Source organism: Canis lupus, chromosome 7 (genome assembly GCF_003254725.2).
Source record: "Canis lupus dingo isolate Sandy chromosome 7, ASM325472v2, whole genome shotgun sequence".
NCBI lineage: Eukaryota > Metazoa > Chordata > Mammalia > Carnivora > Canidae > Canis > Canis lupus.
In genome coordinates this window covers 10,715,138-10,741,672 of record NC_064249.1, presented here as the reverse complement: position 1 = coordinate 10,741,672, position 26,535 = coordinate 10,715,138, and the positions used below count along the sequence as shown (strand labels likewise).

The window sequence follows — 26,535 nt, the reverse complement described above, 5'->3', positions numbered from 1 at the left end:
CTGACTGGTTGATTGCAAAATTCATTCACAGCCTGATAAATCATTTGCAAGGGAGAGACAGGGGGGGCTTAGAGTCTCCAAAGAGGAAAAGCAGGGTGGGATCCTTGGGGGGGGGGCGCGTTCTTAGCACCCCTGGTGTTACCTGGCGGCTACAGCTTTCGCTGGAGGAGGATATACTCGGGGTGGTGAGTACACGGAGTTCGGCTGGAGATTCAAAGGGACCTTGGCACAACCAGCCCACACAGTCCCAGGACAGCAAGCCCGCTACCTCTCCCTCCCCCATTTCTAAGGCTTCCAAGAGAAACATCTCAATTAAGCGAAGGGGGTGGGGGCTGGTCGGAAGAATGGGGAGTATAAAGGAGTTCATGGCGGGACCAGGAAAATGGACATCACCTGTACCTGCTACGTACGGACTCAGGTGTTCCCATCACTGCCCGCCCCGCCCCGTCCATCGAAGCCTCAAGCCTCTGACCTTTGCCAAGAAGGCGGCGTTCCGGATGGCGCCCACCATCTCTCCCCCCTTGGGGTGCACCTTGGCCACGTGCATCCACATGCGCTCCCAGGTGTGGCTGTCGATGGGGAAGCCGCTCTTGTTCACGTGAAACAGCACCCCGCCGTCTTTGTCCTCCTCCTCCGAGCCCCCGCTGGTGGCGAGGCTCACGGGCCGCGCGTGGCTGCTCCGGGACCGGGTGCCTTTGGCGCCTTTGGGGTGGGGGCAGCGGTGAGTGTCGGCCGCGGAGCCGGTCATGGTGGGGCCGGGGCGGGGCCGCGGGGGCGCGGGGGCGCGGGGATCAGCGCCCCGCGGGGACGGCCTTCTCCATGCCTCAGGCTGCCGCAGGGCGCGCGAACCGGGAGCGCGGCTGGAGCTCGCTTACGGGCCGGGTCTGCAGTGGTGGAGACACAGCACACGCCACCGTGAGCGGACCCCGGGGGCACCGAGGCGGGGCCGGGGCCGGGGCCGGGGCCGGGGGCGGGGGCGGGGCCCCGGGGTGGTCCGGGCGCGTCACTCCCGGCTCCCGGCTCCCGGCTCCCGGCTCCCCGCTCCCCGCGCGCGCCGGGAATCGCACCCGAGCTTGCAGCCCTGCAATTCCGCGGAGGGCGCCCCGCACCTGGCCCCAGAGCTTCAGGCCCCGGGGACCCAAGGGGCGTGGAGGGTGCGGGGCGCGCGGCGGGAAGGCAGCGGGGGCCCCGCGGTGCAGGGCGCCCCCCTCCGCCCGGAGGCCCTCCCGCCCCTGACCGAGTCGCGGCGCCCCGGGGACCGGCCGCGGGCGGGGCGCGAGGCGGGCGGCCGCAGCCCCCGACCCTACCTCATGGCCGCGGAGCCTCTGCGGGCGGCGGCGGCGGCGGCGGCGGCCGGGCCTGGGGCGGCGCGGGCTGCGCGGGCTGCAGCGGCCGTCGCCTCATTCCATGTCCCATCCTCGAATGTTATCCTGTGACATGGACCCGAGTCACCCGGGCGGCCGCCGACGTTCCGAACGCGTCCATTGGCCACCGCAACAAAGAGGGGCGGGCCCCGCGCTCGGGACTCCGCGGCCGCGAGCTCCGCGCGCTCTGATTGGCTCCGCGGGTTCCCGGGCCGGAGGGGCGGGGCGCGGGGGGAGCCCGGCGGCCGCGCGGAGTCCCGGGGTGGCGTGTCCTGGCGGCCCCCGCGGGGCGGAGCGCTGGTCCCGGGGCCTGAGGCCGGGAGCGGGGCGCTGCGAGGGTCTGCAGGTGTGCAGCGCAGGGCGGAAACGAGGCCGCCCGAGAAACGCATCCCCCCCCCCCCCCCGCCGCCCCAGGTAGTGGAGGGCTTGTCCTTAGAACTTGGTTCCCTCGGGAGGGCTGGACACAGTCACCTGCCCCCGGCAGGGAGTGAGGGGCGGTTTAGGCCGGGGCTGTCACACGAAGGCACCCAATTCACAGATTTTCCGAAACCAACAAAGGGGGCACAGTGTGTACCCTCTGACATTAGTCGTGATTAATAAATTCCTTTTAAACCCAAGCTCATATGCGACACTAAGATCCAGGAGGTCAGCCAGGCCCCAACTCTTCTATCACAGCTAGAGTTAGAGAAGGGGCTGGAGAGATGCTTGAAAGCCATGGGGAAGTGGGAGCCTTTCCGCACTGTCCACGACACACTTTGGCCTTAAAGGCACCTTCTCTCTCTCCCTCTCTCTCTCTCTCTCTCTCTCTAAGGATTTTATTTTTGAGGGGCAGAAGGAGCAGAGGGAGAGGGACAAGCAGACTCCACGCTGAGCACAGAGCCAGATGTGGAGCTTGATCCCACAACGCTGAGATCATGACCTGAGCGGAAATCAAGAGTCCATCACTCAACTGACTGAGCCACCCAGGCATCCCCTTCCCCTTTTTTCCCTTAAGAAAAAGAAAACTGAGATGGGAAGAGCACCCGATTACTGACCTAGGGGCTGGCTTTAAGTCCAGGGTTATCACTCGGCTAAGCTGTGTGACCCAGGACAAGCCACTTGCCTGTTCTAGGCTTTAATTTCTCGGTCTGAAAAGAACAGATCCCACCCCCCACCCCACCCCCACCCAGTTCTGTTCTGGCTCTAAGGTTCTGTGATTCTCTGACTTCCTCTCTCAGGGACACTCAGGAGCCTGGCCATAATGTCCTTTCTCTTTAAACTCCATGCCAGCTTTGAGAGGGTAAGCAGTTGTGAGAGCAATGCCAAGTTAACCTGGAGTTTAGAACATGATCATCAAACAGCCGCTGATGATGGAGGGCATGGTAAGCAGCCAGGGCCAGCAGAGGCCCTGAGCACAGCTGAGAGCCGGGGCCTGGGCAGGGAGACCTGCGTTCTGGACAATGAGAACAATAACTTAAGTCCATTCAGACAACAAAAAATGGGCTGACTCAGGAAATTCTGTGAATGATGCAAATGAAACAGCACCCCTGAAAAAAATCAAGAAACTGAAAGAAAATGATCCTCTCACCATATAATTGCCTCAGGTTTTATTTCTCAATTGAAAGAAAACATGCCTCAGTGAGTGATCTGTTTTCTCACCGTGAACATCCTTCCTCTCTGCTCATTCGTCTCTCCAATCTGCCCCCCTCTCCTTAGTTTCAAGGAGAAACTTCCTCCTAGTTTCAAGCCCAAGAGGCGAGGATACCAGGATGAAGACCTGTAGGCATGGGATGAGAATTTGGCCTCACAATCCCACAGGAGAAAATTGAGCTCTCAAAGCTCAAGTGATCAGTTGGCGAACGTCAAAGAATGTCTGGCAAGTTTCACCTTCCTTGGCATCAATTCCCAGTGTCCCACTCAGGCCAAGTCCAAACAAGTATAATTACCCTGTTATACCAGGGCCTGGATCCTGCTACCTGAATCAAATCCTATGGTCCAGAGAAGGTTATCATCTCACGTTCCTGCTCTAGGCCCCCCAGAACTCCCTGAAAAGATTTTGTTGTTCATCTCCAAAATCCCAACTGTCTGTTCTCTTCTCTGGGGGCGGGGTACGGTAGGGACCCAGGTAACATAGCATAGGAAGAGAGCTAGGAGATTTACCTACTTTTCCTGAAAGGTGGTAAGAAGGCTTCTGAAGTGAACTGTGCTGTCCCAATGAAGGGCAGAGAGACAAGGAGCCCTTTTGTTGAGAATTCTTTTGCATTAGAGAACTGTGCTCATTGCATAGACCAGCCAACTCTATTCTTCATTTTCTTGTGTATTTAGTGTTACATAACATTGAACCCAGGCCAGACAGATTATGGGTTTTGAAAGTTCAAATAGTAAGAGTGATGTAGCCACATATATATCCACACAGTGGGACAGAGCCAACTTTTGATTTGAACAGGGACACGTGGTGACTAGATGCTCGACCTCTGAGAGCACGGTCGATTTCATTTGTTGACATAATGACTAGAATAGCAGAGATGTGTAGTGGAAGGTGTGGAACAAGAAAAATGGGTCGAAATAGTATCTTATTTTTCAAGTGTCAGCTGCTGGGTCTCAAAGAGACTTCAGACAAAATCTGACCTGGATGGATTTCTAGCTCCACCACTTGTTGATGTTAATAACCTACCAAAGTGTGTATCAAACAAGCTTGGCTAAACCTCACCTTTCTCCTGGCTCTACAGCTACCTCCACAGCCAACTAGATCTGTGCAGGTCAGCCACCGGAGCTGACTAAGCACTTGCCCCAGGCAAGTCCCTCTTGGCTGCTGCTCCACAGCCAGGCTGGCCAACCACATGTGCGGAGTCTCTGACTCCCCCACTACTTCTAGACTCAGAGGAAATGCCACACTGCAGGATGTGGCTTCTGAGCAGCCATGTGAGGGGCTGGATGATGCATCTTAAGGAATCAATTCCCTGTGGGGAGCCTCTTGATCAATGAGAAACAGGAGGTGGGAGGGAGCTGGACAGATAAGGTCACTTTCCTTCCTTCCTTCTGTGGACAATTCGGGGTCATGATTTTTCAACATAGCCTGTCTGGAGACGTCCTGTGTGGCTGAGCAGAGACATGCCTGTTGACTGGCCATGGCTCTCTGCAGCTGGTCGGGAAGCAGTTACTGGCATGATAACATACCACCTTGCATTGCTTCTCATCCTATCCTATCCCCTTTCCCTTTTTTCTCACCCTTGCTGCCTTCTTAGTCAGATTTCATCTTTGCTTCAGATTCTGCTTTCTAGAGAAACAGCTAAAACAATTGGTTCCACAAATGGTTTCTATAGAGCAAATGCTCAGGATGGACTTCCAGTTGCCTACCTGTCTGAAGTCAGTGGAACCCTTTGCTGGTGATAAGAGGAAAGGTAGTAACTCTGATACACAAGAGCACCGCAGCTTTCACTTGTGTTTAATTGGGGTGAATTGGGTGGAGAGCAAGACATTAGGAGATCAAGTGGCTGTGGCACTCAATCAGTTTGGAAACAATGATAATTATAAGGTATGAAAGACCTTGGAAACAGAAAATGACAGGCTCAGAGCAGTTAATTACCAGCTCATGGAATGCTCTGAAAGCCAGAGAGCCTCCACGGCAAGTTTAAGAGTCTTATTTCCTATAACCATAGGATAGACTCTTAAAATCAAGCCCAGGACCTGATCACACAGTAGCAGAACTGCAAAGGATACTAAATACGAGGACTTCGCTGGCTTCCGTGTCATAGTCAGAGCCCCGATAGGGGAAGAGTGGGACCCGGGGTCCTGGTATAGGGCTGTCTCAGTGGATGAGGGTTCTTGACTCTTCAAATCCCTTGTGAATGCTCCTGCCCACCTTCTCCATGATTTGTTCTCCTCAAGACCACTTCTTGCCTCCACCAATACCCAGAGTCAAGTGCTAGCATGGCCCACACTGGAAAGAAGAAGCCCCACTCGGGCAGCCCGGGTGGCTCAGCGGTTTAGCGCCACGTTCAGCCTAGGGCGTGACCCTGGAGACCCGGGATCGAGTCCCACATCGGGCTCCTTGCATGGAGCTTGCTTCTCCCTCTGCCTGTGTCTCTGCCTCTCTCTGTGTGTGTCTCTCATGAATAAAATAAAATCTTTAAAAAAAAAAAAAGAAGAAGAAGAAGCCCCACTCCAGGGAGAAAAAGCTACCAGCCAAAGATATTGTAGGGCTTGGCTAATGTGTCCTGGCAGGAACTGTGGAAAAGTGTGTAGATCCTGAAGATGTTCTATTTGGGGGTAGTGTGTGGGGGTGGGAAGCAGAGCTCAATGGAAACAATTCACTGCTTTGGGGTTACTCATACAGAACTCAGCATTCAATGTTTTAGCAAGGATGCCTGGAGCTTGTTCTCATCCCCTTGTTGGCTTGGATGGGTCTTTGAAGCCTGGTCTCCATAATAAGCAAAGTGGGAAAAGCAGACTTCCTTGTGTAATATAGAGGAAGCTATCAGAAGAGTCAGGAAGGAGGGAATATTAGAAGGTTTTATTTTTTTTTTAATTTTTATTTATTTATGATAGTCACAGAGAGAGAGAGAGAGAGAGGCAGAGACACAGGCAGAGGGAGAAGCAGGCTCCATGCACCGGGAGCCTGACGTGGGATTCGATCCCGGGTCTCTAGGATCGCGCCCTGGGCCAAAGGCAGGCGCTAAACCACTGCGCCACCCAGGGATCCCTAGAAGGTTTTATTAAGCAAGGCTCAAGAACCGGTCACAGGACTAGTTCCCTGGGCTAGCCCCTAGGACGCTCACTTCACTAAAGGCCATAAAGGATGCACTGCTAAGGAGGCACTTGGGAGCGGCTGTCCTTGTAGTCCAGGGATGATGGTAGGGGGAAGGGTGCTGTGTAAGTGGGTGGTCTACTATTAGCAAAGATGACAAAAATCCCCAAATTGCAGAGGTGAGCAGAGAGCACTTAATCATAAAAGACAAGGTGAACATATCACAACAGACAACAGAGGAGAAGAGTGATCCATGAGACTCTGCGTGGACTCATGCTGGCTAATAGATCATGGTGTCCCTAAGGGACGGGTATTCATAGAACTTACTTTCCACATTGAGCTTCTTTCGAGAGTGAAAAGGTGTGCTAGTAATGATTACATGGGGACCATCCCAGTCAAACTGACGCCTGTGGTCACCCTACTGAGGCTGAGACAGAGAAGCAGCCATTCAGGCTATTGCTTGATTTGTAGAACCAGAAAAAATAGCTGGTGAGCAGAAGGCTGACTGTGGTCACCATAGGGAAAGATCATAGATCCTCACCTCATTTCCAAATCTAAGTCACATCTGGCCCAAAGCTATTGCCATTGTTGAGTGAGCCCAAATGGCCGATCAGAGAGACTGATGCCAAGCACTCAGTCTCACAACATTGCTCAGATGGCCACCTGGGAGCAGATAAATTTATATGGACTTTCTACCTTGGAGGGGACAGTGAGTGGACTTTACCACAATCAATATAAACATCCACTGCCTTCCCTGCCCACAGGGCTTCAGGCAGTACCACCATCTGAAAGCTTCCAGAATACCTTATCTATTGACATGTTACCTTATACAACAACATTTCTTTCTTTCTTTCTTTCTTTCTTTCTTTCTTTCTTCTTTCTTTCTTTCTTTCTTTCTTCTTTCTTTCTTTCTTTTCTTTTTTTTTTTTTACAAACATTTCCTCAGAGCAAGAGACCCATTTTATGGTGAAAAATGGGGCAATGATGAGCTCATGACCATAATCTACTGGTCTTACCACAAATCCCACACCCAGAAACAGCTGACCCCATAATATAGCGAAAAAGCCTATTGAAAATCAGTTCAGGCAAAGCTAGCGTATAACACTTTGCAGAGTTGTGGTACGTCCTCCAGGTTGTGATGTGCTTTCAGCTAACGACCATCGACCATCGAATGGCACTTAATCCTCAATAGCTAGAAAGAATGCATCCCAGAACCAAGGGATGGAAGTACAAGTGGCACGTTTCACCATTACAGCCCATGACCCACTTGAGGAATTTGGGCTCTTTGTCCCTGAAACTTCGGAGTCTGTTAGGTAAGAGGTTCTGGTTTCCAGGGAGATAGCTCTGCCAGGGTACACAGTAAGATTCCACTGCCCTGGAAGCAGTGACTGCTACCTGGCTGCTTTGGCCACTTCAGGCCACAGGGCAAAGAAAGGAGTTACAGTATTGTGATTCTGATCACCTCAAGGGGCCTGGATTGCTTCTCCTGGATTACAGGGAACTCTAGGGACTCACTAGAGTACCTCCAGGGAAAGCAATAATTTTGCAGGAATAGCAATTAAACTCATTAAAGGCAGTCCCATTAAAAGCATTAGACCTGGGACACCTGGGTGGCTCAGCGGTTGAGCATCTGCCTTCGGCTCAGGTCGTGATCCCAGAGTTCCATATCAAGTCCATATCAAGCTCCCTGCAGGGAGCCTGCTTCTTCCTCCACTTATGTCTCTGCCTCTCTCTGAGTGTCTCTCATGAATAAATAAATAAAATAATTCTTAAAAAAGAAAAAAAGAGTGTTAGACCTTCTCCCACGTATGAAGATGACTCAATCAGGTAACCAATCCAGATAAAGCAGCTGAAGCATTAGACAAAAGTGAAGGAAGTCTAGAGTGGGTGGGTCATGGGGAAGGGAGATGATAAATATTAATCCCAGCCTTAGAATGAGCTATAGTAGCTTGAATCCAACTAACTGTAGCTCTACTCATGACTCTCTTCCCTTAGATGATCTTGGAGATGGTAATTTGCCACAACCTTGAAGGAAACTTCATGACTGAAGAGATTTGTATCTTTCTTGGAAAAAGGGTAAATCCCCAAATCTGGACTATTCACCCACCCTCACCAGCAAAACAGATATTTAGTGCAGAGCTTCTGTCTTCCTCTGTCTTGTTGGAAATCAAGATTTCATGTTGGTTGAATGTAGTAAGTGTCACTGGTGGAACCCAAGTCACCACTTTATGCCCTACCTGCAAGGAAAATAGGAGAGGGGGCTTTCCAGATTTCACCTTGAGAAAGAAGATTCACATGGTAGAAAATCCCCCAGACATAACCAGCATGTTCAAAAGAGGCTGCAAAATTCTGAAACTATTTGAGATGTCTGATAGGATTAAGCAGACGAGTCTCTGCCCTGAAAGTGTTGGGAGACAGTGTCCTCATATGGAAGAGGGAACAGCATGGGATGGGGAGAAGCAAAGAAGGACCATGTGGGATGAACTAGAGTTAGAGGTATTGATGGGAACTCAGTCTTTCTAAATCCATAGCACAAATCTAATCAAGAACAAGCATCAGGGGATCCCTGGGAGGCTCAGTGGTTTAGCGCCTGCCTTCGGCCCAGGACATGATCCTGGGATCCCAGGATCAAGTCCCACATCAGGCTCCCTGCATGGAACCTGCTTCTACCTCTGTCTGTGTCTCTGCCTCTCTCTGTCTCTCTCATGAATAAATAAAACCTTTAGGGCAGCCCCGGTGGCGTAGCGGTTTAGCGCCGCCTGCAGCCCAGGGCGTGATCCTGGAGACCCTGGATCGAGTCCCACGTCAGGCTCTCTGTATGGAGCCTGCTTCTCCCTCTGCCTGTGTCTCTGCCTCTCTCTCTCTCTCTCTGTCTCTATGAATAAATAAATAAAATCTTTAAAAAAAAATTAAAAAAAAATAAAACCTTTAAAAAAATAAAAAATAAAATAAATAAAAAAGAACAAGCATTAGGGCAGCCCGGGTGGCTCAGCAGTTTAGCGCCTGCCTTCAGACCAGGACGTGATCCTAGGGTCCTGGGATCGAGTCCCACATCAGGCTCCCTGCATGGAGCCTGCTCCTCCCTCTGCCTGTGTCTCTGCCTCTCTGTGTCTCTCATGAACAAATAAATAAAATCTTAAAAAAAAAAAAAAAAAAAAGAACAAGCATCAGACCAACCCAAAATAAGGAGCATTCTGTTTTTAAAACTGTCAGTGTAGTAAATGACAACATCTGTGGAAATGTTCCATATTTAAGAAGACCAAAGAGACATGGCAACTAAGTGTGACATCTGACCAAAAACTAGCTCTTGACCTGCAGGGAAATAAATGATGTGAATGAAATTATTGGACAAAGTGATAAAATAGTAATATAGATGTATGATTAGATAAAAGTATTGTGTCTATGTAGAGGGACACCTGGGTGAGCCATCTGCCTGTCTTTGGCTCAGATCATGATCTCAGGATCCTGGGATCGAGTCCCGAGTCTGGCTCCTTGCTCAGTGAGGAGTCTGCTTCTCCCTCTCCCTCTGCCCCTTCCTTTGCATGTGTTCTCTCTCTCTCAAATAAGTAAAATCTTTTTTTAAAAAAAGTATGCATTTAACTTTACTGAAGTTGATAAACTCTACCCTAGTGATGTCCAGGGACTATCCCGATTCTCATTCTTGGGAAACACACATCGAGGCATAGAGAAGGAAAGGGCCACTGACTCTCAAGTGGTTCAGAAACAAAAGCACCGTTGTCTGTGTGTGCACATGTGTGCACACTTGTGTGTGTGCATATTGCCATGCATATGTACAGAGAAAAAGTGAGAGAGGAAATAAGGCAAAATGTTAACAGTAGATGAATCTGGGTAAAAGGTATATGGACATTCTTTGCACTGTTCCTATACTCACCATTTTCCCGTAAGTTCAAAGTTATTTCCAAGTAAAACATTTTAAAAAGCAGGGGAACTGAATAACCCCTGAGAACAGAGTAAATGTCTACTATAATAAGCCTGTGGGAAAAAAAAAATAAGCCTGTGAGATAGGTGGTATTATTTCCATTTTACAAAGGAAGCAGCCGAGGCTTTAGAAGGTTAGGTAACTTGCACAAGATGATAAAATTAGTAAGTGTCAGAACTGGGAATTACACTTAGATCCTCCTGATCCAGTGCTTTTCTTTTTCCTTCTTTTCACTTTTTTTTTTTTTAACAGCAGGAAGAACATGGACTTAAGTGGTAATCACAGATAATTCCCAGATGTCCTTATGACCGAAAAGTTTACCTGTCCTGATGCTTCAAACTTTTACCTCATGGGGAGTCCCTTGAATTTCAAGCTTATTTATTTTTTCTAATATCCCCTGAAGAGAGGGTACCAGAGGGTGGGGAGCATGAGGAGAATGAGAAACAGGATGAGCAAGACCAGGGGAGCCACCAGGGAAAGGATGGTGCTGGGGCCTGGCACTGGCCACTGGCAGCACAGGGATCCTGGACAGTGGTCCTTCCAACCAGGTTGAGGGTTGTGAGGTCCTTTGAGGACATTTGGCCCAAGGGAGCAGAAATTTAAGACTTCCTTGGATTACAGCTACTTTTCACCCAGAGAATAAGAGAATCATCTGCTGTAAAATTACTGCCTTCTGTCACAATGGCCGCTTTCAGAGGAGAAACCTGTTGTCCCATTCCGGACAGTGCAGCTGAAGGCTCTGTGCCTACCCCTTAACAAAAATACCATAGGTTGCATTGCTTTTCAACAACAAACATTCGTTTCTCATAGTTCCAGAGTCTGGGAAGTCCAACATCAAGGCGCTGGCAGATTCAAGGAGCTGCTGGTTGAGGACCTGCTTCCTGGCCCTCATAGGTGCCATCTTCTCCCTGTGTCCTCACGTGGTGGAAGTGACAAAGGAACTCCTTGGGACCTCTTTTATAAGGGTGCTGATCCCTTCCACGAGGGCACCACTCTTATGACCTCCTCCCCTCCCTGAGGTCCCAGCTCCTGATACCATCACATTGGGGGTTAGGATTTCACGAATGAATTTCAGAGGGACACAAACATTCACTCTGCAGCAGCAGTCCTCTTGCCAATACTTGGATTTGGCTCCTGTGGGGTTTTCCTGAGATTCACACAGAGAGGACCAGTTGCTCACATGCTATGGGATGGTTAGGCTATGTGAGAAAGCTCTTTTTTTTAAAAAGGCTATTTATTTATTTATTTATTTATTTATTTATTTATTTATTTATTTGAGAGAGCACATGAGCAGGGGGGAGGAAGAGAGGGAGAGGGAGAAGCAGGCTTCCCGCTGAGCAGGGAACCCCATGCAGGGCTGGATCCCAGGACTTTGTGATCATGACCTGAGCCGAAGGCAGAAGCTTAACCCATTGAGCCACCCAGCCGCCCCAAGAAAGCTCTCCTTTTGATTCTTGGGTACTTTAAGAAGGTGAAAATGAAGTAAGCTGAACAATATAGCCTCTGTGTCCCAAAGGAAAATGGGAACGCACTGACCCAGGCTTGCCCCGCTGATGAATGAGACCTAAAGCAGTTACTACAGAGGCACAGGATTGATGTCATACAGGAGCTACCCTGGGGGGGGGGGGGTGGGTTCTGACGGTCCAGGAACCCTCTGGGATGTGAGAGGCACACCACCTGCTAATCTTAGTTCTGCTTGGAACATCCTGGGTGAGGCAGGAAGCCACTTCTTGGTGTGTAGGGAACGCCTCAAGATGAATATTATGAATATCCTGGGAAATTGGAGTCGGACAACCTTCCCTGAAGACAATGCATGCAAACCCTATCACGCCTGGCCACTGAGAAGTTTCTCTGGATTCAGATCTCTGTTCTGTCCCCTGAAAAACTATGTGCAGATCTGGTTCCTCCTGTATCAGTCAGAGACGAGTGAGAAACAAGTGGAAGTCTCAAGAAGGCTTAAGTGAGGGGCACCTGGGTGGCTCAGCGGTTGAGCATCTGCCTTTGGCCCAGGTTGTGATCCCGGGCTCCTGGGATCGAGTCCCACATCAGCCTCCCCGCAGGGAGTCTGCTTCTCCCTTTGCCTGTGTCTCTGCCTCTCTCTCTGTGTGTCTAGTGAATAAATAAATCAAAAAATTTTTGAAAGGTTTATGTGTAATAAAGCTTTTGAAGGGCCTGTTGACAGAGTCACCGACAAGATGGGGGGAATCATTGAGGATCTGAGGAGCCCGGAGCTGGTCCCTGCCCTGGGCCTGAAGGAGCCTGGGGGAGCAGGAGACAGGAGCGCGGTGCGCCCAGGGCAGCCTCCAGGGCAGAGGGCAGAGCGGAAAGCAGATTGGGGGTGAACGGAGGTGACCCCTGGCCTCGGTCTTCAGGACCCAGGCAGAGGCCCAGCGCCTCCCGGGGACCCTCACACCCGTGGAGACGCAGGACAAGGGCAGGTAAGATGGAACGAGGATTTAACTAAACACGCGTAGCCAGACCATGGATAAGCACGTTCCGAGGCCGAAGGCCTTCCTGGATGTGCTGAAGAAAGAACATGGGCTCAGCACTGTGAGGAGGTGGCTGGGCTTGCCCTGAGGAGAGCACCCTGGCATCTCGCGTTGAGCAGCCCCCTTGGTGCTCCCTGAGTATCCCATTCGAGGAAGGGGGTCTGCCTGAGAAACGTGCCAGCACGTCTTCCTTTCTTAATTCTAACACTCTCCTTGGCTTTTATGGAAGATAACTGGGAAGCAGAGAGGGTGCCCATGATGACGTAGCTTTTGGCAGAAGGAGCCCTACAGAATGCCGGAGGAAGCCCTCACCCTCAATATTTTTATCATATATTATTGCTAATATTTACCCAAAACGTACTATGTGCCAGATGCTGTTTTGAGTGCTCTTCAAGCCTGGACTCATCCCACCCTCACACAACAACCCTAGGAAGTGGGCGTCGTTGTCATGGAGTGAATGTTGGTGTTGCCCTAAAGTCGTATGTTGAAGGCCTAACCCCCCAGGGTGGCTTTCTTCAGACATGGGGCCTCTAAGGGAGTAATTATGGTTAAGTGAGCGCCTAAAGGTGGGGTCCTGATCCGAAAGGGTCAGTGTCCTCATAAGGATAGACACCAGAGAGCTTGCCCCCGCCCCTTCAAGTGCTCAGTCTGAGGAAAAGCCAGGTGAGGACACAGCAAGAAGGCCATGGTCTACAAGACCAGGAAGGGAACTCTCACCAGAATCCAAATTTGCTGGCACCTTGATGATTTCAGCCTCCAGAACCATGAGAAAATGAACACACACACACACACACACACACCAGTCTGGGGTATTTTTGTTATGGTGGCCTGAGCTGACTGAGACAGAACTATCAATATTATTCCCATTTTATAGATGAGGAAATTGCAGCACAGGGAAGCTAAGTGGTCTTCTTAAGGTCACCCCATTTACCTATGACTCTAGTCTCTTCACCTCTCGAGGTCCTGCTTCTCCTGTAGGAAGGGGGCAGGTGGAAACCGATCAGGAGCCATAAACTCATATGTCAACAGGGGTCAGATGAGAGAAACAAGGGCAGTTGGCTGAGGGGTCCCGTTGTGAACTGAAGAGGGCAGGCCCCTTTAGGGAGGGCAGCTGCCCGTCAACTTCAACAACTTGTTGGCCAAATGGCTGGTGTGCTCAGATCTATAATTTTCAAGATACACCTGGAAGTCTGAATCTTTTTTAGGAAATACAATTTCTGGGCAGCCCAGGTGGCTCAGCGGTTTAGTGCCATCTTCGGTCCAGGGCCTGATCCTGGGGACCTGGGATCGAGTCCCACATCGGGCTCCCTGCATGGAGCCTGCTTCTCCCTCTGCCTGTCTCTGCCTCTCTCTGTGTGTCTCTCATGAATAAATAAATAAAATCTTTAAAATAAATAATAAAAAAAATTTTTTAAAGGAAATCCGATTTCTCCCACATTCCACCATGAACCAGTGTGCAGGCTTATTAAGACCTATCTATGAGCCATGCAGTAGTACCATGTCCAGGCTGCCCCCCTCGGAACTAGATGATTTTTCTACACACTTTTCTCCTCCTGCCTCTTCACTTGGCCATGACTCTTTGCCTCTGGCAGTATTCCACCCCGTGGGCAGACTCTAAGCCCCCTGCCTTTAGGAAAATGAGTCCCACCATGATCCAGAAAACATTTGAAGGTACAGTCAGTGCACAGAGCACTATGGAGACTTGGTTGAGCCATGTGACTCCCAGCCCATTTCCTCTTCTGAAAATTGATCCAATAATACCTACTTCACGGGGGTTCTGGAAGGATTACATAAGACGAGGTGTGACGAAGCAGGTAGTGTGTTGGAGCTCCTTACGTATAGGAGACTTGGGCTCCGGTGGCTGTAACATGCTTGAAGTAGAAACGATTGGCCAAGTTCTAAAAGAGCAGAGGGTGTTCTGGAGAGGCCAGGGGCATGGCTGGGAGGTGGAGGAGGAATTGTCAAGGATGAGAGCCGCAGAGATTCCAGCCCTGGAAGACAGGAACAGAACAGCCTCCTCTGCTCTTGAGCGGGTTTGGAGGCATAATTAGTAAGAGTGTTTGTAATAATGCTCTGGAAGTTTGGCTCAGGCTTAATAGCTGCCTGTAAAAATTCCAGTAGGTCCATTTTTAGTTGGGGCTAATGAGGGTTAAAAACTCACCAGACAGCCCAAAATACTCTCAGCGAGGCCCCCCAGGAGGGGGTTTATTTACTGCACCACTGATTAAGGAACAGTTTATCTACTCTGGATCATCTTTCACCAAAGCCTTTATCAGTGTTTTTTTGACTACTGGTGTTTGGGGGGTTTTTTGTTTTGTTTTGTTTTGTTTGTTTTTTAAACAAATGAGAGCAGATTATGTGAGTTCCAAGGCTATGACTCAAGTTAGCTGTTTGCCAGCTGTGTGCAGGGTCTTCTGGGGCCAACCCTCCTTTTGCAGGGCTGGGAGGGAGGGGGTAGTCGCCAATGAAAAGGATGGGGAAAAAAGGAGAACTCCCTTTCTTCTTCTAGGTCTTGCCAGGGAGCAGCTCAGTGAGGGTGGGATGCTCTGGGGAGGAGTTTAACCAGCAAAAGAATGAGTGGGTTCAAGGCAGCTGAGGTGGAGGAAGAAAGAGCAGAGAGGAACTGGCCAGGGAAGGTGAGTGGAACAAGAGATGCTCCAGGGGAGGGGTGCTGGAGACTGCCCAAGAAGCTGAGGAGCTGGGACGCCTGGGGGGCTCAGCGGTTGAGCACCTGCCTTCAACCCAGGGCATGATCCCTGGGTCCCAGGATCGAATCCCACATCGGGCTCCCTGCATGGAGCCTGCTTCTCCCTCTGCCTGTGTCTCTGTCTCTGTCTCTCTGTGTCTTTCATGAATAAATAAATAAAATCTTAAAAAAAAAAAAAAAAGAAGCCAAGGAACTGACACACGTTGGTTGTAAAGGGAGGGCAGCACAGAGCAGGAAGGAGGATAGAGTAGAGGTGTATTTTGGGGCTGCATTGAAACTCTGGGTCAAATCTAAATCCACTCTGATGAAGAAAGGCTTAAAATGTGTGACCTTGGGGGGTGTCTGGGTGGCTCAGTTGGTTCAGCATCTGACTCTTGGTTTCGGCTCAGTCATGATCTCATGGGTCATGAGATCCAACCCCTGCCACACACATCCCCCCCGTAGGGGCTCAGGCTCAGGCTCCGGACTCAGTGTGGAGTCGGCTTGAGATCCTCTCCCTCTTCTGCTCCTTCTCCTCCCCACTCACACACACTCCCTGTTTTCTCTCTAAAATAAATAAATATATCTTGAAAAAAAGAAAAGAAAAATAAGTAACAGGCGTGACCTTGGGAAGGGCATCCTGCTACAAGAGCCAGGAGGTCCTAAATGAATTTTTAAGAGCACTCATTGGATTTGGGGCTCAAGCCTACCAGGAACTGGCTGAATAATCCTAGGCACTCCTTCTACCCCCCTCTTCTCAGACTTAGTAAAATGAGGGGGCTGGACTGGTTTCCTAGTTCTAAACCTTTGCTGCACATTAGAACCACCTGGGGGCTGCAGCCCAGACCAATGAAATTGGAATCTTTGGCAGCGGGTCCAGGCATCAGTATCCCCCACAATCGGGAATACTGTACACAGCCAAGTTTGAGACCCTCGGGGCCAGGTGGTCCCTAAAGGTCTCTTTCAGCCCTGCCATTCATTAAGACTTTAAGGAGGGAGAAGATGATTGGCAGGCAGTCCTCAGTAGAAGCAAGGTGTGGACCAAATGGCCTCTCAAGAGTTCCACTGCCCATAAGATTCCAGGATTTGAGACTCCAAGGGGAGGGATAGACTCTCGGTGCCAAGTGCCAGCCAGCTGTGTTTCTGGCTTCCTTAGTTCGTTCCAGAAGTATTTATTGAGCACCTGCGATGTGCCTGGCACTGTTCTAGGTACTGGGGATACAACAGTGGAACAGACTATTTCCTGTGTTCAACTCTTGGGACAGATCTGGAACCACAAGCTGGGGAGGGTGCAGGATGGTGCAAAGAGCCGGAAAGGAAGGGAAGTTTGGGAATGTGATGAGTCATGCAGAGTTCCCCACTCTTACACATCATTTCATCCAGCTGAGTAATGAAGTTACTGGGATCTTTCCTGTCGCCTTAATCCCACCTCCCTTTCCTCCTTCCCCTTCCACTGTGGAGTCAGTGGTCTCTGCATCTAGCAAGTCAGTTCTGGCACCCAATTCCAACATGTGGGGTGGGGGATGATGACCAACACCACCAGGCAGCTCTCTGACACCAGCAGGCTGTGCTATAATATAACTCGACTCTGACAGTATCTACCTGGAGATAGGGTCAATTCCTCTAGGTTAAGGGCTCAGTCCCAGAAGACTGTGCCTCCATCCCCACTTCAGATACAAGTTCCAAGTCCAAGTGGTTCCATGTACTTCTGACCAACTGGCTAGAAATCTCAGAGCTTCCCATGATCCCTGTTTGGGTTTGATTAGTTTGCCCCAGTGAGGGATGCTTGGGTGGCTCCGTCGGTTAAGTGTCTGCCTTTGGCTCAGGTCATGATCCCAGAGTCCCAGATCCAGCCCCTGTGTCTGGCTCCCTGCTCAGCAGGGAGTCTGCTTCTCCCTCTCCCTCTGCCTCCTCCCTGTCCATGCTCGTTCTCAATCACTTACTCTATTTTTCAAATAAATAAATCTTTTTTTAAAAAATTGCTACAGTGGCTCACAAAACCTAGAGAAACATTTCAGTTACTAGATTACCAGTTTATTATAAAAGGATATAACTCAGGAACAATCATATGGAAGAGACTGTGGGGTAGGGTGTGAGGAAAGGGCTTGGAGCTTCCATGCCCCCTCCAAGTACAATACTCTCCCTGAATCTCTGTGTGCTCACCAACCCAAAGCTCTCAGAACCCAGTCCTATTGGGGTTTGATGGAGGCTGCATTACATAGGCATGATTGATTAAATCACTGGCCATTGGCATTTGATTCAACCTCCACCCCCTCTTCCCTTCCTAGAGGTAGGGGTGTGTGTGTGTGTGGTGGGGGGTGAGCCCAAAAGTTCTATCCTTCTAATCACATGGCTTGTCCCTGTGGCAATCAGTTCCCATCTTTAGGTAATTTCCAAAAGTCTCTAATTACCATAACCAGAGACACTTTATCGCGCTTATCACAGGAAATTCCAAGGGCTTGGGGATTGGGTGCCAGAAACAGTGACTGAAGACCAAATATTTATTTCTTATTATAGATCACGATATCCCAGCAAGCAACCCAAAGGTCAGAAAAATTCTGACTCCCAAATTCATGTTCCCCGGTCTACATCATGTTTTCCCAATCCAGCTTAAGCTCCTCACAGCTGAGGACTGGGCCCTGAGTCCTTGGGGGAGCAGATGGTGCAGTTTAGAATGTGTGTGGGCTATAGACAGATATCCTGGATTTGGATCTTAGCTCTGCCTCTTGCCTGAAGCTATCAGGATGTGATCTGGGCACCATACCTAACAACACCCCAACCGCCCCCCTCAGATTTACACCTTCAAAATGGGGACTATAATAGCATCACCTGTCACACTGCTGTGAGAAGTAATGAATTCATGAAGGCAAAGCAGTGTCTGGCACCTGACAACACTCAGCAGGTGGTGACTGTTACTGTCCTAGAGCCATTCTGATCAGGCTCATGGAGAGACCAGCAAGGTTGTATGTTGTAGTGACATCTTCTCTCTTTCTCATTTCTCAGCAGGGCAGGCATCGGATACATTGGTCAAGAGGATGCTAGCTGTTGTAACAGGGAGATCCTGAAATCACAGCCGCTTAATTCAGTAAGACTTCACGCTTCTGTCACGTAGTCTAACAGCATGGGGACGGAGGTGGAGTGCTGTGCTCTACTGCAATGACGTAGGATGCCAAAGGCTCTGTCACCCTCGAGGAAGGCCAGGACTTTGACATCCAACTGGCACACATGCTGGGAGAGTGGAGGATCACAGGGGAGTCTTTCATGGGCCAGGTCAGGAATGGCATCACTTAGCACCCATTCCACTGGCCAGAACTTAGCACCCATGACACGAGGGGCCTCTAGTGCCTGGCCTCCAGGGGTCTTCTTAGCTGGCAAGGTCTGTCTCCTGGTCTCAGGCCCCCAGAACCTATGGTGGTTATCCCGTTTGGGATGGGCCCTGGGACTACTACACATGTGTAGGGCTCCCCCCTCTTGTCTCCTTCCTCTCTGACCTTCTCCAGTTACTTTCCTCCAATTCCTGTTCTCTCTCCAGTGGCTCCTAGACTCTGTTGAATTCCTGCGGTTGGAGAAAGGTTAATTGTTTGGCCATTGAGGGCTTTGGTGGAGAGGTGCTCTAGGGATTCAGTGACAAAGGATGTTGGGGGCGGGGGGTGTCAGCAGAGGAGCCTTCCAGCGAGAGCTGTGGCCACCTCCACCTGCTTCCTGAAATCAGAGAGTTTTATCCCAGGCCACTGGGTTCCCAGGGACCTGAGAGAGCTCTGAGTCCCGGACTGTCCCCTGAAACAGCAGCAACCATATCACCTAGGAACCTGTTAGAAATGCTCCTCAGCCCCTACCTTAGACCTGCTAAACCAGAAAACAGCTCAGAAAGATTGGTAACCTACCCAAAGTCACACAGCTAGTAAGAAGCAGGACCAAAATGTTTGAACAAGCCTTCGGGTGATTCTGGTGCACACAAGTCTGAGAATCCCGGCTGCGGGATGCAGCAGCAGGACGCTGCAGGTAGGAGAGTGTCACACTGTCACCCAGTGGCTGCAGAACAAACAGCAGCCCAGCCTCCATCTCTGGACCAACTCTGGCTGAGGACACAGCAGTGCTAATATGTCGATCAAGAAGCAAGTTCTGGAAAGCACAGGGGAATCCACAGGTGTAGCAAGGGCCTCACCGAAGTCTAGCCTCACGGATGGTTGTTAAGACTTAGCCTAGAGTCCAGGCCAGAGCCAAACCCAAATTCTGTTGCTAGAAGGCCAAACCCACCTGCATTTATATTTCATGGGGACCAGGCATAGCTGGCTGGAGAGGCCTCTATGGCCAAACTGATGACCCCATCAGGGGCAGGCTCCATCATCCTCACAGGGAACCAGAAGCAGCAGAGATCCGTCATCTCGGAGAGGGCACAGGACTCCACCCGGGACCCTGCCAACTAGGCCCCTGAGGCCCCAGGGCTCCCCTGCTCTGGCACTCCACTCTGCCAGGGGATCTGGGGGTTGAGGGGGAGGCTGGAGGGAGAAGAGAAAAATGTGAGGATCCCTCGGCGTGCCACCCTCTCCATCCTGCCTGTGTGACGGGGAACTGCAGGGAGGGGGGCGACATCTGAGCTGAATGAGAAGGATATGTCCAGAGGCAAAGACCACGTGCTGTCTCCCTTGTCTCTTGGCCTCAGACACAGCGGGGGCAGGAGGCTCAGCACTCTGGGGACTGACTGATTTTGTATTTTTTATGGAAGGACCTGGTAGCTGTGGGGTTCCCGGGGGATGTGCCCAGCTCGCTGGGTAGGTGGATTCTGGGGGAGGAGGAAGGGCCCAGGAACCAGTGTCTGTGGGGCATCCTGCACTGTGTGGGGAACTCAGAGTCATGGTCGCATTTGATCTGCACACACAGTAAAACTCAGCTCAGAGAGTTTAGTTACTGGCCCAGAGTCACACAGCTAGTAAGAGGCAGGCGACCATTTCCTCCGCGATCTAACACAAGAGCCTGTGTACGCTCCGTCCACCGCTCTCTACTGCCCACCCCCACTGCAGAGGCCTCCAGGCCGGCTATCGTGCCAGGCATCCGGAGACCCACGGGAGCCAAGAGCCACCGAGCATCTCCCTGCTTAACTGCCCTGCCCTCCGCTCCCAGGCCCCTCGTTGGCTCAGTAGCATCTCTGACAAGGGAGGAAGCTCCAGCCACCCCAGGACCTGAGACATTGGCCCGGTCCCTCGGTGGGAGGGAGAGCCTCTCCATTCTGGAGCAAGCCTAAGGTCCAGAGGGTGCCCATCTCTGCCTTCTGGGCTCCCAACCAGGGATGCAGAGCAGAGCCTGAGACGGGAAGGGGAGAGGAGGGAGCAAAGTCACTGCTCCACTTATCCAGAGGAGGGACAGATGGGGTCCCTGGAGCAGCCTGGCCACCACAAGTCACAGGTGTAGGTGAGTCCTGAGCCGAGTCTGGATGGTGGTTCCCAGATGCCCTGCTCTTCCCCTGAGTTCACCAGGTGAGCCACAGCCACCTCACGGTACAGGTTATCCAAAACCAAGGGAGCTTTGGTTTTGGAGAATATTTAAGATAAATATTCTGCTGCAGACTTGAAAGCACGGAACTGTCACTAAAATAAGCACGAGAAAAGCATGATAGGATTTTTGCTTTATTTTTTTAAAGATTTATTTATTTATTCATGAGAGATATCCACAGAGAGAGAGGCAGAGACACAGGCAGAGGGAGAAGCAGGCTCCATGCAGGGAGCCCAATGCGGAACTCGATCCCAGGACCCTGGGATCACACCCAAAGCCGAAGACAGAGGCTCAAGCTCTGAGCCACCCAGACGTCCCAGGATTCATACTTTAAACTTTATTCGATACATAATTATTATCGAAGAGCCTAATATAGATGACCCTCAAACTTCCTTTGTTTGTCTGGCTCAGGAGTATGTGAGTGTGGTTCGTTGGCCTTTTTGCCTTGCCAGAAGATTCCAGTTACACCCCTAAATTCAGCGATCACGAGTGTGGCTCGCTCTCATCATCATCACCCGAGGCCCAGAGTGTCCATCTGTGTAAGCCAGGAACGTCTTCCCCAGCTTCTGTCACTGACCCACATCCTCACTGTGAGGCCCAGGCTGTGGAGTGGACTTAGAAGGGGAGCTTCCCTGAGGAACCAGGGCGCAGCTACCCCATGCAGGTTGGGTATGGGAAGCTTTCTGTCCTGAGGTTCTCTCTGGACCAATCCAGGCACCTGTATTATGGACGCTGGGCTGCAGAAGTTCCTTGCCTGGGGCCGGAGCTGCTGCCAGCCACCCCTGACTTGGGCCTTCTGACCTTCCATTTCTAAAGGAGGCAGCAGAGGCCCTCCCTGGGCAATCTGAAGAGGGAGACCCAAGTGAGTGAGGAGTGAGGCCCTGACTCCATTCTTTCCTAGCTATGCAACTTTTGGCAGGGCTGAGCCTGAGTTTACTCTTCTGCAAAATGGTTGTAATTAGTGAGGCTCCAGAATTTTTTATAGGAGGCCCTTTGGGAGCCCAAAGGAAGGAGGCAAGGGGTGCTGGGAAATTATCTACAAGCACATATACATTATTTTACACAGATTACAGGCTTGTTGCGGGGGGGCTTCCGTCACTGGGTCAGATGAGATCATGCAGATGAACCCCTTGGGGATTGTTCTCAACAGATGGAACATATTATTATCCCCTCCTAAAGCAGGACCCTAACCCTTTAGTTGGGGGCCTGGCCAGCATTGCTTGCCAATGGATCAGCGATGTTGCCCATGGACATCCCATGGACATGCTCATGCCCTCCTGCGGAGGAGCCACCAATGAGCACTCTCCTCAGCCCTGGACGGTGCTTCAGTTTGGTTATCTGGGGGTTCCTTCCTGACCCTGAGATGTGCTTAGATCTTCTGAGCTCCCAAAGCACTGCTTCAGGAGGAATCTCCCCACTCAGGATGCCTGGGTGGCCCAGTGGTTAGGCGTCTGCCTTTGGCTAGGGGCGTGATCCCGGGATCAAGTCCCATATGGGGCTCCCCATGGGGATCCTGCTTCTCCCTCTGCCTGTGTCTCTGCCTCTCTGTGTCTCTCATGAATAAATATGTAAATAATCTTAAAAAAAAAAGGAATCTCCCCACTCAGCCACAACCCAGGGCTCCCCACAAAGGCGGTAAGAGCCTTCACGGGCAAAGGGTGGCCACTGCCCAATTGCTTCAGGAACACGTCAGACGTTTGTGAAAACTTTCACGGCACCATTCTGGGTCTAAGGAATCAGTTTCTGGGAGGGGGCTCGAACAATCTGTGGGGTTTTTTTGTAATCAAAGGCATTCCTGGTTGTTGTGAAACGACGAGTGAGCCCCGGACAGGGATCATCACGGGATCTGGTCTCCTGCGAACCCCTCTATTTCAGGAGGATCTCTCCCATTTCTAAAGAGCTCGCCTGTCCGGGGAGGGCGCTGAAGTGACAGGAACGTGCAAAACATACTGGCCACATGTCCTTCTGGAAGGAAAGTCAGCCCAGACTGCGCAGGAAACTGGAGATTAAACAGAGGCCTGGGGAAGGCGGGGTTTGTTTTTGCTAAGAAACTCCTGGCTTGGGACGCCCGGGTGGCTCAGGGGTTGACTGCCTGCCTTTGGCCCAGGGTGTGATCCTGGAGACCCCAGATCGAGTCCCACGTCGGGCTCCCTGCGTGGAGCCTGCTTCTCCCTCTGCCTGTGTCTCTGCCTCTCTCTGTCTCTCATGAATAAATAAATAAACAAATAAATAAATAATCTTAAAAAAAGAAAAGAAACTGTGGGAAAGGAGGTAGAGGCAGTCTGGCCAGGGGCACAGGTGCTGCCCGCCCGCCCAAGCACCAACTCTGCGGGCACCTGCCCTCAGCTGCTCCCTGCCCCCTCACCCCTGCCCCCAGAGGCCCCCTCGCTAATGTTCAGCTCCCCCCCACACACACATTTTCTCACTGTTCAGATTCCTCAGGTGTGTCCCCTCGCAGAAGAAGGAGGCCAGGTGTTTCCCTGTCAGAACTCTGAGCCTCCTCTCCAAACCAGGGGAGCAGGTGAGGGCCTCGCTGCCTTTCCTGGCCGAGGGAGTTGGGGCGGGGGCCGTGGGGTGGGGCGTCCGTGCTGTCATCACCGGGAGGGAACTGCTTTCCTAGGAGCCAGTTCTTTTTTTTTTTTTTTTTTTTGAGAGACAGTGAAAGATGTTATTTTTTTCTTTTGCTTTCATCCAGTTCTGCCCCCTTTCCCTCTGCTCCCACCCGTAACCCACCCTGAAGCAGCCCGAAGGACGGGGAGGGGAGGAAGACGCAGGGCTGCGGGGAGGAGCGACACCTGCCGCTCTCCAGGGGTCAGCCTGGCCCTCCCTGGGCTCCGTGGGGGCAGAAGTTCGTCTTGGCTCAGAAGCAGATGCGGGGTGGCCGCGGTCCCCGCAGGCTGGAGACGGGCCAGCAGCGCCACCTGCCTTCCCTCGCGGCCACAGACACAGGTGCACCTGCTAGGCTCGCAACTGCCCCGGTGTCTGAGGAGCCAGGTCCCCACCTTGTTCCTCTTCACTGGAGACACACAAAAGCCTCCCATCTGCACAGTGAAAAGAACAGCCAGGTCCTGTTTCCAGTCAAGCCAGAGGAAGCATCTCTGGGGCAACCCAGGGGAGCATGGGCGAGGGCGCTGAACCCAGGCAGACCCACCTGCAGAGGCCAGGTGTGCGTTCAGCCTGCCTGGGGAAGCAAGGCCAGCTGGCAGCTGCTGTGAAGCTGTCCTCAAAGTGTGGTCCTCGGATCAGCAGTGCCACCTTGGCCGGGGACTCACCAGGAATATGTACTCTTGGGCCTCACACCTCAGACCTGCAGAATCTGAACCTCTGGGCTTGGGGCTCAGCACTGTGCTTTAACAAGCCGTCCAGGTGATTCTGGGGACACTCGAGTTAGAGAACCTTTGGTTACAGTAGGCTATGATAGTGAGCCTGGAGCCCTGGGGTGGGAGGTAGGGCCAAGGGTACTGTGGGTGACGCCAGGGGGACCCCAGTCAGAGCAGCCTCATGCACCTGTCCCAGTGGCTTGTACAAATACTATTCCTTTCTAGGTGTGCCAGCAGGTGACAAAGGTTTGGGAGCCTGCCGAGAAGCATGTGACAGGGAGCAGTGCCGAGGAGTGATGCCGCTGCAGGTGCTTTCGCTCTTCCAGGCACGGGTAAGTGTTTGTTCCAACGTGCAGAGAGAGCATGTGTCCCCAGGTCCCCAAGTAACCTGACTGGGAGGCTAACACTGTGCAGATCCGGGGATCCCTGGGTGGCTCAGCGGTTTAGCACCTGCCTTCGGCCCAGGGCATGACTCTGGAGACCCAGAATCGAGTCCCGCATCAGGCTCCCTACATGGAGCCTGCTTCTCCCTCTACCTGTTTCTCTGCTTCTCTCTCTCTCTCTCTGTGTGTCTCTCATGAATAAATAAATACAATCTTTGAAAAAACAAAAACACCATGCAGATCCTTTCGCCCAACATGAACTTGTCTTGTCTCAGCGCAGGCCCTCTGCTGCTTGATTTGGGGTCAGCAGGGACCAGCAAGCATGAGGCTGAGCTGCGGGACCCTGTGGAAGGAAGAAGCACCCCCCCCCCCCCGTTGTGCCACTGGGACAGGCCCCAGGCAGCACGGCAGGGAGGGCCTATCCAGGCCCCAGGACTGGTTCCTGGATTCCACTGCGGAGCAGTCTCCAGCCAAAACACCATGACTTTTCCCATCCTGCAGAAGTTGTGCAAGACAGTTAAGCTGAGTCGGCTCATCTACCAACTGTGCTTGGAGGTACCTCGGAGGTGCCACAGGTTCTGTCCCAGGCCACCATAAGAACTCGAGTGTCACAATAAAGCGAGTCCAGTGAGTGTCTTGGTTTTCCAGTGCCTATGAAAGTTATGTTTAGTGCGCCTGGGCGGCTCTGTTGGTGAAATGTCTGCTTCGGCTCAGGTCATGATCTCAGGTCCTAGGATCGAGCCCAGCATCAGGCTCCCTACTCAGCGGAGAGTCCGCTTCTCCCTCTCCCTCTGCCCCTCCTCCACCTCGTGCTCTCTCACTCTCTCTCAATAAATAAATAATATCTTAAAAAAAGAATGTTTACACTATACTGTAGTCTAGTAAGTGTGCAGCAGCATTATGCCTTAAAAAAAAAAGTCATACCTTATTTAAAAAATACTTTATTGGGCAGCCTGGGTGGCTCAGCAGTTTAGCACCGCCTGAAGCCCAGGGCTGATCCTGGAGACCCAGGATCGAGTCCCAAGTCGGGCTCCCTGCATGGAGCCTGCTTCTGTCTCTGCCTCTCTCTCTCTCTCTCTCTCTCTTTCTCTGTGTCTCTCATGAATAAATAAATAAAATCTTAAAAAAAGGGATCCCTGGGTGGCGCAGCGGTTTGGCGCCTGCCTTTGGCCCAGGGCGCGATCCTGGAGACCCGGGATCGAATCCCACATCGGGCTCCCGGTACATGGAGCCTGCTTCTCCCTCTGCCTGTGTCTCTGCCTCTCTCTCTCTCTCTGTGACTATCATGAATAAATAAATAAAAAATCTTTAAAAAAAAAATCTTAAAAAAATACTTTTTAGTATTTTTTATTAGCATTAGCCAAAAAATGCTAGCCATGATTTGAGCTTTCAGGTGTCCTAATCTTTTTGCTGAGGGAGGGTCTGGCCTTGATGTTGATAGCTGCTGACAGAGCAGGGTGATGGAGGTTGGGGTGAAGGCTGGGGTGTCTGTGGCAATTTCTTAAAATAAGACACCAGCAAAGTTTGCCACATTGGTTGACTCTTCCTTTTGTGAACGATTTCTCTGTTAGCATTGAGAACATTTTACCAACAGTCGAACTTCTTTCAAAATTGGAGTCAATCCTCTCAAACCTTTCCACTGATTTATCAATGCTCATGTAATGCTCTAAACGCTTTGCGGTCACTTCAGCAATCTTCGCAGCACCTTCATCCGTGGATTCCATCTCGAGACACCACTGTGTCTTCATCCTTTTTTTTAAATAATTTTTTTTAAATTTATTTATGATAGGCACACAGTGAGAGAGAGAGGCAGAGACACAGGCAGAGGGAGAAGCAGGCTCCATGCACCGGGAGCCCGACGTGGGATTCGATCCCGGGTCTCCAGGATCACGCCCTGGGCCAAAGGCAGGCGCCAAACCGCTGCGCCACCCAGAGATCCCTGTGTCTTCATCCTTAAGAAGCAACTCCTCATCCCCTCAAGTCTGATCATGAGATTGCAGCAAGTCCCATGTAATACTAATGAGAACGTTTGAAATGTTGTGAGGATAACCAAAATGTTGTGAGGACACAGACACATGACATGAAGTGAGCAAATGCTATTGGGAAAATGCTACCAATAGACCTGTTTGATGCCTTC

General features: G+C 51.4%; 1 protein-coding gene and 2 long non-coding RNA genes across 8 annotated transcripts in view; 2 read left to right on the top strand and 1 right to left on the bottom strand.

The window, feature by feature from the left end:
• Positions 1-1,462, bottom strand: part of VASH2 (vasohibin 2) — a 38,973-nt gene extending 37,511 nt beyond the window's left edge. The window contains exons 1-2 of one of the 4 annotated variants that reach the window (XM_025429899.3): positions 1,308-1,462; positions 533-884 (exon numbers count right to left, since the gene is read on the bottom strand). In XM_025429899.3, coding sequence (XP_025285684.1) covers positions 533-748 — 216 coding nt within the window. In that variant the 5' untranslated portion in view covers positions 749-884; positions 1,308-1,462. Of the gene's footprint in view, positions 1-472; positions 885-1,307 lie in introns of all 4 variants that reach the window. The other 3 variants (XM_025429898.3, XM_025429897.3, XM_025429896.3) reach the window with 3 other exon arrangements.
• A 138-nt stretch (positions 1,463-1,600) lies between these two features.
• LOC125755396 (uncharacterized) lies at positions 1,601-3,418 on the top strand. Its single transcript, XR_007411834.1, has 2 exons — positions 1,601-1,710; positions 2,582-3,418. It is a non-coding gene; the product is annotated as an uncharacterized LOC125755396 (long non-coding RNA).
• Positions 3,419-7,993: 4,575 nt separating this feature from the next.
• On the top strand, positions 7,994-25,125 carry LOC125755395 (uncharacterized). Of its 3 annotated transcripts, none has more exons than XR_007411833.1 (6): positions 7,994-8,166; positions 18,212-18,290; positions 23,129-23,216; positions 23,391-24,061; positions 24,241-24,347; positions 24,679-25,125. It is a non-coding gene; the product is annotated as an uncharacterized LOC125755395 (long non-coding RNA). The 3 variants fall into 3 exon arrangements; XR_007411831.1 differs by having other exon boundaries at positions 18,209-18,290; XR_007411832.1 differs by having other exon boundaries at positions 18,209-18,290; positions 24,674-24,742.
• The last annotated feature ends 1,410 nt before the right edge of the window (positions 25,126-26,535 follow it).